At 39.3% G+C, this 17720-nt stretch overlaps 1 protein-coding gene across 1 annotated transcript in view; it reads right to left on the bottom strand.

Moving 5' to 3' along the window:
* The window catches only part of ANXA2 (annexin A2), a 28207-nt gene that overhangs the window by 6329 nt on the left and 4158 nt on the right, over positions 1-17720 (bottom strand). The window contains exons 2-6 of the mRNA XM_056346976.1: positions 17260-17319; positions 13035-13134; positions 7025-7119; positions 3758-3871; positions 698-788 (exon numbers count right to left, since the gene is read on the bottom strand). Of these exons, the coding sequence (XP_056202951.1) occupies positions 698-788; positions 3758-3871; positions 7025-7119; positions 13035-13134; positions 17260-17307 (448 nt within the window). The 5' untranslated portion in view covers positions 17308-17319. The remainder of the gene's footprint in view (positions 1-697; positions 789-3757; positions 3872-7024; positions 7120-13034; positions 13135-17259; positions 17320-17720) is intronic.

The raw sequence follows: 17720 nt of genomic DNA, 5'->3' as shown, positions 1-17720 counted from the left end.
ACCACAATTGCTTGACAACTATCTAGCACTAGCACACAGCAGTTTTCTAATTTCAGTCTATTTGCAATGAAGCTGAACTCTGAAGCTCAGGCAAACCAACAGGCACTGGACAGCTGCACTGCTTAATTGCAATAAACATAACCAGAACGGCCAATATAAAAATAAAATTAGTAATTTTTGAGGATGGATCTTAGATCACTCATATATATATTTATAATTAATTAAGAATTATAGCTTCAATCAGATAACATGCTTTAGAGAAGCTGAAAAACAGAATATATGCTTTTATGAAGTTTTATTTCATGCCTTTTTTGGCCAGTCTACCAAATAAACTTACAAGCATGTTTCAGTAGATTTCACATTCACCTACTTATTACATAATTGATCCTAGAGTCCATAAATCTGACATCATCAATTCTGTTGCTATGTAAGCTACATGCGTTCTGTGAAAAAAACTCATCTAGACACAACTTCCATAAGTGGTAAATGTTCCCCAATTTGCTTGCTACCAAGCAACAAGATGAAACTATAAAACACAGACAAATATCCAGGACACCAGTACAAAATACTCTCTTATGTTCAACTGCCAGAAAATCAAAGCAGATGCTGTGTAACTAATAAAGTCACACCCAGGTGAACTTATCCAAGTAACTTAGTGTAAAAACACAGTGCATCGAAACTTTCAAAGTAAACTTACTTTCCTTGTAGACTCTGTTAATCTCACTAAGCTCCTGATTTGTTCGTGAGCAGATGATTTCAATGAGCGTGTCTTCATCAGTTCCCAGACCCTGTAACACATATATGATTCAATTAGGTGCTAGAAATGAACAGGCATACTTGAATGGTTTAAAAATATTTTACAGACATCTCCTTTCTCCCACTCTAACAATTTAACAACCATTCAGGGATATTTTTTGCTAACTGTGCCTCAGAAACCCCAGATGGAACATTTTTAGTGCCAAATACTACTCCGATACCTTTGAGATCCTATAGACATTATCTCTGGGCAACATGCCTTTGCTGTGAGCTTCTGTAACACTCAGTGGCCGCTCCACTAGCATAACTGGATGAGATCAACTTATCACGGCCCATGTATGATTGTTTTCTGTCCACTGAGAACACAGGAAGAAAATCTGATTTTTAGCATGCAAATGGGCAGCAATCAACTACTACTTCCCTGCTTTTCTTCCTTATCTCCCTCCATACACCTCCTCCACTGTAAATGCAAAGCCAAGGACGACACCAACATTAGCTTTGGCTCTGTCTCCAAGTCAGCAAAGATTTAAGCATGTTCTGAATTTCTAGCTTACAGACCCTCTTGAATTGTCCCTATCTTTCATGTACTTCACAATGCACAAATACAGATGAAACAACATTACTATTAGCTGTATTAAGAAATAAAAATTTATTTAGTACGACAAACTAAATATTCAGATTTTAATTTTTTTTGAAAAAGCTGAATGAATTGAGAGGTCTTATGTAATATTTCAAAGCCACTTTTGTGATCAAGGTCAATGAAAAATCAGTACTTTGAACTAAGCTGCATTACTACAGTTTAAAAAGTGATATGGGTATTAGCACTATTACAAAAATACAAACCACATCAACATGTATCAGCAATCAGTTAAACCTTCTAGTTGCTCCGATACTCCAAAATAATGTGGCTTGATCAATGTGCTCTAAACCTCGTTTAATTATTTTACACAGATAAACAGTCAAATTAAAAAAAAAAAATTAAAACTGCTTACACTGCAATATTCTTGCGCCTGGAGAAAGACAGGAAACCCTGAAGGACAGGCTCAGAACAGAAGACTAAGTTGGATGAGCTGAAGATGCTTCTCTCTCGCATGACCATTAAGGATGTCTGGGTTACTAGTTGGTACCGCTACCTAGCAGCCAGATGCCTCAATATTTTGAAATTTTTTACGAATAGGCTCCACTGGTGATTTTTAAATTGTTTTGTTTCTTACCTACCAGTGAACAATGCTCATGCTAATCTCATTACCCTCATCTTCCAGCATCACCAGGAGATGGAAAAAACACTCCTATGCCTCCTGTTAGGATGCTATTTGTTAAGCCCATCTGTAACAGAATGCTACTTTGTATGTGGCAAAAATGGGCATGGTTTCCACAGGACTCCATGAGGAGTCTGCTGGATAGCATCTTGGGAAAACTTCTCTGCAGTCTTTTGCATGTGGAAAATGGAGGTAATTACGTGGAAAAGTACCCTCCTGGAAAAAGTGTTGCTATTGAAGAAGGGGGAGGCGGGAGAGGAAGAGAGGACTAAACCCAAGCAGTTTTATAAAAATGGCTTACAGCTAAGAGAATTAGGAAAACTTTCCACAGAGTGGTTCTAATGGGTATTTGGGGAAGAAATGAAGGCTAACAAAATTAAAGACTTTCTAAAAATTTTTGAAGTATTTCATAAGAAAGTGTGCCAGAAAAAGAATTAACTCCTCAGAGATAACTTTGCTTTACTCAACTTTGATTCCCATGTCATAGTTTATGACGCTGTATGTATCAAGTCAAACTTAAGCTCAGGCATATTCAGAACATTAGACTAGGTGCCTGGGAGTGGGGAATAGCTGACCTACAGAGAGAATACAACATTCTACATTAGTGGCTACTCTGAGATAATGGCCTGGTCTGCGGGCTGTATATACAGCATAAAAGCTATGTAAGTATATGGTCATCCTAAATATATCACATGTAAGACGTTTAAAGAAACCCAAACGCAACAAACCGAACGATTTTGATTCACAGTAAATTACGGCTAGCCTCTACTTAAACCAGAAGAGGGCAGCATGTGGTTACTCAAATAATGGATTTGGCCCATAATTAGAGTTACCATCTTCATACTGGGTTGGTTTTTTGGGTTTGGGGGTTTGAGATGGGTTTTTTTTGGGGGGTGGTGGTGGGTGGTTTTGTTTGCTTGTTTGCTTTTTAACTGCTTTTATAGCGTGGAGAAATTAATTAATTGGGTTTTTGTCTTGTTCTGAATTTCAACAGACAATACTTGATTTTTAATTATTTAAAAAAATACAAACCTGATCAAGTCCATTCAAAATTTATGTGATGATGACAAATACAATCTCTCAAACCTTAGTTTGCTTAGAAAGATGGATACACCAGTATGAGCACCTCTCAAAAGTCTTGATTCAGTGGCCTGCAGCGTGGATATTTCTAAAGTAGCAATCTATTCCATGCTTGCCTGTGATTGTAGGGGACCGAACACGGTGACTCACTGCTGTGCTGTTTCTCCAACGACTGCTTTTGATGCCCCATCCTCCTTCTCACGTTCTACACAGAGGCAGGTTTGGTACAGGATGTTCTTTCAAGATCAGTGATATGAGCCAGTAACTGAAAACTACTGTTTAAGCCTATAAATGCTAACGGAGGATTTAATAGCTCCAGCTAACAGCTGCTCTCTTAGTGTCTTTTTGTACTATGAGCCTATATATTGTTTTTTAAGAGCAGTCAGCAAAGCAGCAACCAGCCAGGACAGCTTATCACTTATTCTTGACCTGATTAAAATTATTTCTTTCCTTAAAGAGAGGATTTAATTAAGAGTTTAAAAATCAGATGGTTCCAAAATTTCATTTTGGATGCCTTGCAACTGGATACTTAAACTGTAGTACTACAATAAAATAGTAATCAGTGGACAAGTTTGAAATCTGTGGCCTTGGACATGAAGTCCGTACTCATTCTTGAGACAGCGACATCAGACTAACATACCTGAATTTCAAAGCTCATTTACCTTCATGGCAGCTTTCAATTCAGAGGCATCATACTGTGCTGGTGTCTTCAGCAAGCCCAAGATCACTGCCTCCAAATGACCTGACAGAGCAGACTTGAGCGCTGCAGAAAGTTCCTGCGAAAAAGGAGGGATGATGGAAGAAAGAAATTAATGCTTACTTCTGATCTCCAGAGAATTTAGCCTGTAGTGCTTTAAGTCTCCAAGCCTACTGTTTCTTACACAACTGACAAGGAAACAGAACATAAAGAGCTTTTCTTTAGTGAAAGCATAAGAAAGAAATTAGGGCAAAGGAATTTTTTCTCATCCTTTGAAAATAAGAAGAAATCCACCAGTGGCTGACAAAGTGCTGGGAAGGATGGTGCAGACACATCTGAACAGCTCTGCTCCAGTCTTGAAGCGCTGACACTTTGCTGGAGCTAATAAGCACAGTGGATCTGCTTATTAGCGGATCCGAGTTTGACTCCCTGTGGTCAGTGCTTCACCAACATACTCCCATAGTTTTCCCAGTAGCACCGTTTTTCCTGTTTTCCCAGCCTTTTACTAGCTGAGACATCGGAAAATTGCCTGCACAGTTATTCCACTGTACAGGCCTAGTTCCTAACCAGCTAGTTGAAGAGAAAAAAATTGTCCCTAAGCACAGAAGAATTACCCCTGTCTTCAAGGAAACTATCAGAAGAGCACAGTCAAACTCTATTGTTAATTTTTAGTCAGTCCTAGAGAGAGAAACAGTCAGGTATGTTCACTTCACAGGATACATGCAAATGTGTAGAAAATAAAGTCAGAGGCATGCCCTCGTTCATGGGTTTCAGATGCAACTTGCATAATGCTAATTATCAGCTCCATTGTAGCGTACTTACAAAGCTGAAATCCATTCGATCAGCCTGGGCTTCACACAGATCAAAGTATTCCCTAAGCTAAAGTCTGCAGCATTGAGAAGGGAATTGCTGCATTTCAATTGCTGGTTTCTACACTAACAATCTGTGAGCTTGAGGAGCCAGGAAAAAGGGGGTAGAGAAAGTGACCTCAACAAAATTGCAGAGAAGTTTGTACCAGAGAGATAAAGAGCCAAGGCACCTAGTTCATTTCCAGAGTCATCTATTTAATCCAGGGTGCTAATATATGCTAATACTGTACGCGCTTACTGCATGAATTGGCCAAGACAGTGCATGGGGGTTTGGGGCATCTAGCTGCTTTAGTCTCAGAAACATTGTAGTAAAGTAACTCAATTTTGGATATAATGTTTCATCGTTTATTTGTGTGAAAACAGGTTCTTCAGCCATTGGCTGAAACAGCGAAGATACCACATCTCCCTATAATAAATTTTAGGGCAATGCCATGAATTCCAATCAGTTGAGTGAAGTTTTTGCCATTTTTGCACTTTGGTGTGAAGGCTGAAGGAAATAAATCACTGCAGTAGGATTTACCAAAGTAACTGCAACAAAACACCTCAAACTGAACCAAGCACCTGCCCTCACATTAGCAGGCTTCTGGAGAAGGTAAGGTCTTCTCCCCCCACCAGGACAGCAGGGTCTCCGCTCCACCATTCTCTGCCACAGCTAGCAGTGCTCTAAGAGAGAGGCGGGGAGCAGATAACAGACATGGTTATTTTATAAATAGCAAAGAGAAAAGGTTTTACTAAGTGTTCCAAATGAGCATCCAGATATTAGCAGTTCATTCCAAAGTTAGAGATTATTGGCTGCAGTTCGGACTGACCAGAAACACATGAAGACACCCATGCAAAATCCCAGTATTCACAGTTAGCTCCATTAACACTGGTGATGGGGAAAGATTGCATAGATCAAGCACCGTTCCTCAAGATTACCAATAGTTTCCATTAGACACAGCTCAACTCTAAGGAATGAAAACAGAGGTAGGTCTGACTTTTTAAAATTATAAAGATCTATTGAGAAATCCTGCAGCACACAAAACGAGCAGCCTAGTATAACACGACACATTGCCAGAGAAATATGAACAACCTGTTACCAAAGAAAACCATGAGGTACTGTCCCTAGAAGTTATACCTACATATCTTTTCATATCCCACTTCCTCCTCTCTTGCCATTCCCTTGTTTACTTCATTGAGTGGTTTTTACTGCAAATTTCCATTGTTTCTACAGACTGTTCTATTATATGGCACTTGCTAAACTTGATAAACTCAGTTTGCTCTTGGGTCACAGCAAGGAAAAAAGGTGAGAGAGAAACAGATGAAAAAAAGCTGCAGATTTTCTGGACTGTGCATTTTTGTGGTCATGCAGAACATTTACCAAAGCTTTAAGCAACACATTTCACCAAGGAGCCCCTTTACGCACGCTTCCCCTAGCGCACACAGGGCCTGACCGCCAGGGTGTAGATGTGTGCACACACGCATGCATCCAACTTGTGCCTGCTTCCGCATGTGGCTATAGCAGCCATGCATTAAAGTTAGTGAATTTCCAAAATTCAACTCTAGATTTACATTTGGTTTCAGATGAGCATTCTGGGCTGCTATGGGACGACTACCATTTGGGGTCTGGCAAACCTGAAAGAGATACATTCGTCATAATCCTAACTCTATACAAGTTTTCCTGGGTTTTGTGGGCATAACACTTCAATTACAGTAAGATTTTCTAAAGTTCACAGGTCAAGAGAACTGCTCTTGCCTTCCAGATAGCAAGACTCATCGAGCAGAATTCTCCACACATTTTACAGATTGCTCTCTGTGAGTAGATCAGTACCTAAGGTATTTCTGACAGAATAGTTTCTAGGGTAGTTCAACTCATTATATCACTTTGTTCCACATCTGCAGTGTTCATAGCACAACTGACTGTATTTTTTCTCACTTAAGCTAGAACTGTGAACAGAAACAGAATACTTGCCTTATGCTGAGTTGTTTAAACAACAGCAAGCATTTCCCTTTCATCTTTTCCTTCAAACTGAGGCATTTCAAGTCAATGGCTTTTCACTATTGTTTAGCATATTTCACCAAGGAATCCTGTGCCTGCCTGATGTGTCACCTGTTGAGATTTCTAGAGGTGCTAAGAAACCACCGTCTCCAACAGATGTCAGTTCCAGCTGTGCATACTCAACCAATTTGTAAGTCCCACCAGTTCTAAACTATGACAGTGTGGACAAAATGGATACATCTTTAATTTCAGTGAAAAGATAAAGCAAATAATACTTATTTCCAGTTTATACCCAGTTAACTGTGAAACTTGCAAGCCCTGAAAAAAAATCTAACTGTCCACAAGAAAAATATTCAATACTTGGTATTTCTTCATATTTTGCTACCTTTTTAGTTCTCCTCTGATAGGCAAAAGCAATATCCTGCCTCTGTTCATTGCTGCGGTTTGTCAGGATGTTGATGATGGTGACCTCATCCACACCTATAAAGACATAAGACAAAGAGTTAAAGAAGCTTTCTTGTTACTGTTCTCTTGGTATTTGTATGTCCTCTGACACTCAAAACATAGCATATGTGACATCTGGAGCAGAGCTCAACAGCTCTCATTAGTTAGTCTATGTCATGTCCTGGCCCTAGCAGAAAAGGCAACCAATTACAACCCAAATTTTTTATGTGATTCAGATCTTGGTGTACACAGGCATGTATACACCTCAAAAAAGTCTAGTTTGTGACCAGCTTTACTAATTCTGTTTCCTTTGTTTGTCTGTGCGCTTGTGTTTGGTCACTAAGTGTTCTGCACAAAGCTGTGCAAGAGCACAGGCTTTAAAATTGATGTGAACTTGTACTTACTAAAGCCTGCCCTGTCATTTTGATTGACTGTTTTCAAATAAGGCTTAAGAAAGCACCTGTATTTTCTATTTAACACATAGTCACTTAACTATGACTCTAAACATAAAAATGAGAAAAAACAGTGTATTTCATTATCTCAGCAGCTCAGAAGACAGATGGGGTTTTTGACACTGGAAGAACTACGTATGTGCTATTTTCTTTGAAATATTCACTCGAAGATCCATGCCGAGTTTTAACTAGCATGCCCAGAGGACTTGGATGCTCAAACTCCCAACCAATCTTTTAAGTGAACTATGTACCAGTAAAGGTTTAGTTTTAAGTGAAGTTTTCCGAATCCATGCACTTAAATGCAGCTACAGGCTGAATGCAAGGAGATCATTAAGATTTTTTGTAAGTTAAAAGCCAAAGCATCTAGGGTTCAATACTTTGGTTCTCAGTAGAACCTAATGCACACCACAGTTTTAGATCCTGTAGGGATCATCGATGCAGATCAATGCATATAGAGAAAAAGCTTTATGTTGTACAGGAAGCAGGATTTCCAGATGTTTTTTCCTAAATAGAGCTAATTGCTACTCTACGTTATTTCCAATGCAGGCAGCATCCTGTGACTTTTTCACTTGCTGCTGCTTACTGCTACTAACTTGCACTTCAGATTCCCCCTCGTTTTCCCCACTTCACTTGCTGCTTTCAAACTGGATTCTCCTGAACTTGCATTCCCTGGACTGGCACAGTTCTTCCTCTGATCACAATTCTCACCCGCAGCTTGGCCTTGGCAACTCAAAAGATATCCCAGAGCTTGGCTGTGCTGGAGGCTCTTGAGCTTCTTGAGATAAACGTGGAGCACCTGACTTAGCTCTGTAACATGTTACAGGGCTCTGACCCAAGGGACATACAATTACCACGGCCTGCAAACATCCATGTCTCTCAAAGCGCTCTCTGCAAGGACAGCTACCATTTGTTTGTTCACATCAACAGAAAAAAAGCCAAGCAAGCTGTATTTATATTCCCTTAACTAAGTATTAAAGTCATATTAAATAGTTTCCCTTACTATGAGAGCTTATAGAAACTACCCTTGCAAGAACTCAGTCTCTGTTACTCAAAGGAAAATGTTTAGAAATGCAAGTCCTCCTGCCACAAGGTAAAACAACAGAATTGTTAACAACAGACATGAAGCAGCTGGGGCAGGGGGTGAGGGAAAGAGCTGGACTAACAAATAAGAAGAAAAGGGTGGCACACTTTGACACTGGGTGTATCTCAACAGAACTGAAATGGTCAGTCCAGGTGTACTTAAATGGTAGGTGGCTGAGATTTCCAAAGGCCTGGATGAGGACACACTAGTTTGCTCAAACAGAATCTGATTTTGAACTGAATTTTCTTACTCAGTTTAAAATAGCAAACACCGCTACATTTTTGCAAGACAATTACAATCTTTTTCCTAGAATGCTTTGTAAAAAGGTACAAGTGAAAGAATTGGAGCCCCCTGCCCCAATTCTTCAATGCACATTTGTGTCTATATCGCTGAATTCAGCCCCTAGGTAAAATGTCCATTTGTATTTCATGTATATTATTGGTTAAACAAAGCTCTCTGGCCATGCCATGCAAACACAGGTGGTGAGTAACAGCATAGCTGGAAGTAATGTCCAGATAATAAAGTCTTCCAAACAGAAGAGTTAGCAGAGTTTATAAATGGATGGACAGAGGAGGCAGCTAGAATAGCTCTCGTCATTATGCTCAAATACCAAGCTAACCTATAGCTATGCTGCGTAACCATTTGTTTTGGGCTATTCTAGGCTAACTGGTGAAGCTTAGAAGAGGCAAAACTAATTCTCAGTATTATGCATCTAACACAGCGCATATTCTTCTGCAACAGGAAGATACTGTATATCTGGGGTTTTTAGTCTGATGAGTTGCGTGCCAGGTTTTGAAGCAAATAGATGAGTCTAATCTAGAGGTCAGAGCAAGCCCAGAGTTTCAACTCAAGTCTCTCCATTTACTACAAGTATTATGAATAGCTTCTTTCACATTTGCACACACATCAGTGTAAATGATGATTTTTTGATAAAACCCAGAAAGGACTGGATCAGCAGCTACTAGCAGGAGTCAAATCCCTGCCAGAATCCATCTACATTTATTTTCCTTATTACCCAAAGCAACCCCACAGCAACTGGAAGCAAAGGACTGCAACAGATATTATAAGATTAACCATACAAAGCACGAATGTTACAAAAGACCTTTTAGCCACTAGCTACAGAACCTAAAATGATGGGTCACATCCAAAATTCCCTTCTCCCTCTTCACCACATTTTTCACGATGAAATACTGTACTTGATAGCCTCACATCCTTAGCTCACGCTGAGGCAGACCTACATCAGTGCTCTTATCCACACAAGTTTGGCCTGCGAAAGCCAAAAGGCCCTGGAAAGCATCGTCTTAGTTGCAAATTTTCGTTTGAAAACATGCTGACTGCACATTTCAGCCATAATCTAATCCTGCACATTTTAAACTGCTCCCATTTTATGAAAGAAAACAAATTCTCCCAGCACAGAAACGGCCACACACAAACACACTGACACTGGGCCTTTCAGCTGTTGCAGGGCCAACAGCTAAGCCAATCTCTTGAGCTTTTTAATAAATCCTAAATTTAAACCATTCTTGGCATTCAAAAAAGGCAAATGACATTTTCAAGTTTTATCACAATTGTGATAGATTAGAAGCCCACAAACATTTGCATCCAAGTGTTTTATTCGTACACTTTGTGGATGGAAATATGAAGTTAAGTCATTGCTTTGGCATTTAATGGGAAATAAGTGCTTGTACTTCACGCTTGGGAATCGTACAGCACGGACAGGATGCTGACTCACATCTGCTGAGACGGGGTGGAGCAGGACAGCAGCTAAAATATTTTTCTTTGCTGTTCACTAAAATCTCTGGCAGTTTCAGGGTAATGAAACAGAGTTTTATTTCCAAATTTATTCTGGCTGGGCAGATTTTATCAGTGCATTTCTATCAATGGGCAACTGAAAATTAGATATTGTGGCTCATGATTTTTTTTTTTTAATAAGAAAATTCCTTGCAGATTGAAATGCAATTTGATAGGGGAGGAGGGGGCAGGAAGCAGATCTTAAAAAACCCCTCTCTGATCATTAACCACTTCTAAAAGAGGCAATCTATTGCTTTGGTCAGATTGCAATGTTATGGCTCAATCAGCAAAAGAAGAGGAAATTAACACAACCCAAATGATCAGTTAGAGTTTTAAATTTTTTTGTTTACAAGACATTGTACTTCAATTTCCATGGGCCAAAACAACAGCACCAGCATTGTTCTGAACCAAATGGATGGTACGGACTGCCACTTAACTTTCTAGGATGAGGTGAGAAGAGGCCTAACGAACTTTTATTTTTCAAGAACTAGCATGCATTCATCCAGTTTATTTACTAGAAGTCTGTCCTCTTAAATTTCTTTTTCAAGAACAGCATGGACAGAATACCAGAAGCTATTTCTGTCCTATCAATATCTAGGTACTACAGAGATAATCAATCTGCATGAATGAATTAAATGGGGTTGCAACTGGCCTCAAATTATTAGTGGGAGATTTACATCAGTAGCCCTTGTGAGACGCCAACACCATTTTGCATCTGGTACTAACACAGTCTTAGGACTATTTGACTGAGCTCGTGATCTGCAATGTCTTATTTTCCTTGGATAAAACCCTGGTCCCACTGGAGTCAAAGGGAAAAATTTAGATAAAATAAGACCACAATTGCAGCTCTGCTATTTTGCTTAGCAAGATTTCACCAAACCATGTTGCAACGAGATATTTCTTTACTGATACTATTAATACTCTGCATATGTGACTGATGCAGTTTGGCACATTTCAGGCACTGTCTTCCCCCACCAGCATGTCAGCATATTTCATTTAAACTTCTGCATTAAATATTCTCTTAAAAGGTATGGGCACGTTGGATGTATTATATAAACAATGAATTAATCTCACAGAAGACCCCTGTTGTGGTCTATGTTTAGGTCCCATGTTTACACCTCATCATTGTTTTACCAGTTTCTGAATACAATTAATTTATTATAGACGCATGTTCTAAGCACTTTCCTACAACAAATTTGTGTTTGAATTCTGCCAGTCATGGAACAAAAAAGTATACCCTGAGACCTCAATACAAGGTTGCAGTTTAGGTTGCAATTAATTAACTATTCACAACCCAGTCTGATAATAAAATTATTTAACAAACTATTTGAGAGACCCACAGACGGAAAAGGCACACTTCAGCAGTCGTCTTTCCTACAAAGAATTAAAAGGAAACCTAATATATGCTCTGTTAATACTGTTCTATTTAGCTGGTTTCTTCTATTTAGGCTCATATACTCGAGCTAATTAAACACAGGGCACAATGGAGCACTACAGAAATCAAATAGCCTCTTGTCCTATACAGCAAAAAGCCAACACTTATAAGCAACATGCTAAGGCACCAGATGAACTCACTACAGAAAAAACTAAGTAGCACAAAATGAAACTGGCACAGCAATGACATTTATTACAAGAGGAGCAAGCCAGAACTGTTAACAAGTTACTTGCATTACGCAAACTCTAGGATGAACTGTTGCTAGCTACAAACTGATTGTATATCGAATAGAGCTATTTTTCCACATCTCCCTTTCTAGGCTGTTGGATATGTATAACCCCCCTGCATTTAATCCAACTCCACTCAAAGCTCAGCAAAGGGCTGGGCAATATATTTGTGCAGGATTGTTTCTGCAGATAGATCTAAACCCTAATAAAAATATCACAGTACTTCCCACAGATCCCACAATAGATAAAGAGATGGCTAACCCCTGAGGAATTAATCTGAAGAGTGTGAATGAATGCTGGAATATGTAGATATTATACAGAGCAGTTCAGACACTACCCCAGCTCTTTGCCCTAAACCAAATACACTGTTCAGCCAGTAAAACAAGTTTTGTCCATTTTACGCACAATCACCAAAATGGAGATTCATGACGCTGACTCAGGGAGTCCACATTACTGCAAAACAGCTGGATAATTAATTAGATGGTAATTTTTCAAAACTGGCCCACTCTGACTGCAAATATTGTACTTGCATATTGTTTATATCAAAATGCAAGAGGTATAACCCAAATGGTTTTTCCCTTTCTCAGTGGCAGAAAAGTTGTAGAATTTGAAGTACTGATGAGTCAAGAGAAAAAAGTGAACACTTTCAGTGATAACCTCAGCAATTCTTGGCTACAAACTTCAAAAGTATATTCAAAGCATGCATTTAGAGAGTTCAAAATCTAACTTGGTCAAGATTTCATCAGTGAGGTCTGAGAAATCAAACACCTCCAAAAATAGGTATTGTAGAGTAAGGATATTAAAATGTTGGTCTTGAGACACAGGTGTGGTGGGGGTTTTTTTGGTGTTTTTTAATTTTGTCTTTCTTTCCTTTTTTGTTTTGTTTTTGTTTTGTTTTCTTTTCTTTTTCCACACCAGCATTCTAGCTTACAAGCAGAATCAAAACCACAGCGCATGTTCCTCACCTTTGGTCTTGATGGCCGTTTCCAGGGCAGCAGCATCCCGGTCAGCATCAAAATTTGAGTAGGCCTTAACGGTGGCATATGCACTTGGTGGGAGAGAATGCTAGAAGAAAAAGAAGAAAAACAACCTCAAAGTTAAACCATTTAATCCTGTCCTTGCTGCAGTTAGGAAAACGTGTGCCTCTTCGTCAACTAGTGTTTAGCCAAATTTTTAAATACAAGAACTGCCATAGGGTATCTGTGAAAATGGAATTCTGCTAAGAGCCACCAAACTCTGTTCTCCTGATATGTATTGTCCAGAAACCCACTCACAGCTATGCTTATTATAAAAAAAGAATATATACAAATAAATATCATATATTATTGCAGCAAAAACCTAACACATTCCAAGTTTACTCACTAAAACTCAGTCTTCTAAAATCTGGAGTTTTCTGGCTAGGTCTGAAGGAAACTGGCTACAGAAAGATAATTCACAGAAAGTTTAAGTCTGAAGTTTTTTAGATTTGAAGCCAATACCTTACTTTGGATTACAGGTTATAATTATATTTAAAAAAAGAAAAAAGAAAAAAAAAAGAGGAAGATGGAAGATTAACAGTAAGTCAGAACAAGTTTTATGCCCTATATCATGGAATTTAAAGGTAATAAACCCCCCCACTTTTTAAGCCTATAGTTGTAGAAAACAGAAGTTACTATCTCCTTTTGGAACTCTATGCCTGCTGATACTTGGTTTAAGCAGCACGAGGCTAAGAAAATCAAATGACATTTCAAACTACCTGTGCTGAGAATAAGAGGATTTGCGGGTAAGATCACTTAGTAAACAGTTGCAACATTTTATAAGTTACCAGATGTTATCAGCTGTTTATTATTGTCCTCTCCTGAGGATTACAGCTGGTAACAGGAGGTCACCAGAATAGAGACTCAGCTCTTCTCAGCTGTTAGCTTGTTTCACCCTCCACGGGCACGTTAAACTAAACCACAGATTTTCATATAAATAGCTGAGAAATATTTACAAACCCCACCCCACCCAGTTCAATTTAGAGACCTAACCCTCTAGCAGAAAGGTGTCGTGACTAACGGCTGAAATGGCCATAGCTGTTTCCTAAGTGGATCAACGACCAAGCTTTCTTGGTAAAGACCCCCAAACCCGTTCGTTTCAGCCCCTAACTCCAACAGAAGGCCAGGTTCATGAACAGGGCTAAGCTATCTTTGTATCCCTAGCAGATTTTCTTACATGCAAACTGTTACAAGGAGAACAAATATTAACTAAAATATTCCATGATTTTTTACTCTATCCTATAGAGGTCAACTGTCCTGAACAGATTCCTCTGGCAGCAGCCACTGCGCCTTCTTGAGACAATCTGTGTTATGCTGTGGAGACAGGAACTCAAAAAAGCACCAATAAACTGAACCATTCTTTTGTCTCTTACCATCAGCTCAGTTTAGCAAAGTGGCCCCCGTCTGGCCCGGAGCCACACCACAAAACACAGCCTTTCCTGTTAGCAGATCGAATTGCTAACAGAAACAGTACATGGAGATGTGCAGGGCAGCCTCAGGCAAATCTGTGTGCTGAAAGATTCCTAAACCAAACCAGTAACATACACAACCATGTGGCACCGCTATCTAATTAACCAGCACTCCAGATAATCTGAAGCAAGTCACTTGGCACTTAGCAGAGTTGGGCACCTCTCCTTCCACCCACCTCTAACACTGTCTGAGTCATTCGGGCAGAGTATTTTACTGTAAGGTGACATCATATATGAGAAAATACATCGCATATTTGCAATCTGGGAGCCATCTTTTCTGCTGCCCTTCCATCCAATGCATGCAAAAGTTGGATTCGGATCCCCTGACACTCGTCAAACGACCCAGGAAGTGCCATGTACGTATTTATACCCAGGAAAGACGGAAACCTTCTGTTGGCTGCTCTACCAGTCAATGGACCATCTTCAAATTCAGCACCCACCAAAATTATGCTTTAGCCTCTCAGGTGACTGCCTTGGCTACTTCAGTGGAGTAGACAAAGTCTTACCAGGGTGATTATTGTGCTTATGAAAAACAGCCATTTAAACTCCAGACTATATGGTCTCAAAGCACTCCGGTACACTACAGTATGGCAGTACTGGTACTTTATGTTTTCCAACTGACATTCCATTTAGTTCAATACAAAATTTTCCAGGATGGGGCAGTAAAAGTCCAGTTAGTACGTAACTGCACAAGCAGCCTGGACCAGACTAAAGCAGAGAAAGATTTTTATTTTCTCCCCGCATATCTAGTGTGCTTCAAAGGTCCTCCAACTGGTCTGCTTCCTGTGAGCTTGATGAATTCAGTCCTACTGGGAAGAGCAGAACGCGAGGGAGAAGCATATATCATTAACAGGAAAGTTGAGGAGGCTTAATTGCTTCTAAAAAAACCAGGACCTTTTCAAGATATCTTCATCTCAGTATTGCCTGTCCTCAAAAAGCTCATCAGTCGGGTTTGAAAATTGAGTAAGTTGACATCATCCAGCAAGTAACCTATAAATCGTTGACTAAAATATAGGCTTCCAATCCCGAGTGCAAACATGGAGCATATGATGAAGCATAACAATACGATCTTTGTTACAGAATCTTTCTATACTCTCTTGTGGAGGCTGCAAGCATAGGTTAACTGCAGCTCATCTCCCTGCCCTCCTTAAAGAAGAAGATAACACCACGCTGAAGCAAGCAGGCAGGTTTCTTCACCTTGAAACACATCAGTCACTATGTCGCTGATACCAAATGCACAGATGCACACGACAGGACTTGAGTTCAGCTGTTTCAATATTGAAATTATCAAAATATTGAAATATGAAATATGTCTCAATATTAAACATGTTTTATTGAGAAAAATGGCTGGCTGAATCAGTTAGTTGTAATATTGTAAATATTGTAAAATAATATTGTAAAATCAGTTAGTTTGCTGAATCATTACTTAGAGGAACTGGGCAAATCCTTTATGTAAATGAGCTACTCAGTAATTCCAGTTTCCAACTTAGGATCTACGGAACAAACCAGCTGCCTGGTATTTCATACACTCTATGGCAGGATTTCTGATGAAAATGCTGGCATGGAACAGTATTCAAATGTGACTTTTGCAACTACTCACAAGCATTACGGAAGAAACATTTCTGCCCTTGAGAACAGATTGCTCAAATATTATTCCAGAAGTAATCTTCTGCTGAAACAAACACAGCCAAGAAGTCTGAAGAGCCGACTGCTTTTGCAGTACAAAATCAGGTTTGCTACTTACCTATAGCGTGTTAGCCAGGTCTTTGCAACAGCCGTTTCACAAAGATCATATGGTATAATTTATTTTGCAAGAAGTAATAAAAATAGGCAATAAGTTTGTTTGCACTGATCTCAAATCTGGAGTTACTGACTATAGAATTTAAAAGTATAGCAAGTTTATAAGCAACATGATGAAATAATGCATGGATAGGATTCACTTCCTCTTCAGTGACAGTCACAGAACCACAAATTCCTGACACTACACTGGTAACCCTACCATCCAGTGTTGCAACATAAGAAATCACACAAAGAGGCTGTGGCTTTCTGGTGTTTCAATACAACTATCAAGCGAGTGCAGATGTGGTAGAAAATATGCAATCAAACCCAAGGTTCTTTACACTTTTCAAAACAGCAAATGAGAAAAGAAGTTTGAGAAAAATAATTTTTTGGAAGAGGTAGTTTGGTTTTGGTGACAACCAGTACAGGAATAAGATCCCCAATATTTTTATTCCAATTAAGTAATGTTCTCCATTTTTACTTGAGGGGGGGGGGAAGCGGGGAAAAGTAAAAGAAAAGAAAACTCAGGAGGTGTCAGCAAACCCAAACACACTTCCGTCTTCTCCTATCATGCTTAACTCACTTGTTCCTTGGGACCACAGATGCAAACCAGCCATGCTGTTTGTCCTGTGATCTCTTTCATGTGGCCCAGCATATGAATATTGCTCATGCTGCTGGCCAGTTGGAAGGACTGTCATTAAATCTGGTGACCTCATATAACTGTCCTATGGTTTACAACTGCTTTGTGGCTGAAAACTGATCGCTGCCGACTAGGTTCTTAGTCAGTGTAAGTTTGGGTAGAAGAGATGTGGGGAATCTTGTAAACTGTACAGGTCAGTACAATTGTTGGTAGAGAGCCCTGCGAAAGAAACAAGATGTGGCATTTAAGTAAAATAAACTTTTCTTGTTTAGATAGTAATACTTACATCTCCTTCAAGGCTGAGCTTGCTTAAAATTTCATGGACAGTAGACATCTTGAAAGAGTGCTGGAGGAAGAGGAAAAAACAAACCACAAGTAGACTTAAATATACTTACAATTACATCAGCAGATTTAAAGGGTTTTAAGCCACACCACCATTAGTAGTGCAACAGTGAGAGGTCTTCATTCTATTGTAAAATAAGAATTTATCTTATTATACCCATTTCTTCTGCATTTTAAATACTTAAACTAAGGAACTGGAGAATCTCTACCTTAGAAACAGAATCAATTAAGCCTGCAACTTGGTACCAGGAAAACTGTTAGCAACATTATAGTCCGGTCCAGCCCAAAGCCAAAAAGCAGCAACAAGCGGTAGCATTTAAATCAGACGCTGAATTCCTCAAGTACTCATGGAATACATTGAAACCATTTACATTCATGCAGTCATATTATAAAATCATAATGCTG

Source organism: Falco biarmicus, chromosome 7 (assembly GCF_023638135.1).
Source record: "Falco biarmicus isolate bFalBia1 chromosome 7, bFalBia1.pri, whole genome shotgun sequence".
Lineage (NCBI taxonomy): Eukaryota > Metazoa > Chordata > Aves > Falconiformes > Falconidae > Falco > Falco biarmicus.
Note: the sequence above shows the minus strand (reverse complement) of the source record. Positions and strands in the feature narration are given on the sequence as shown.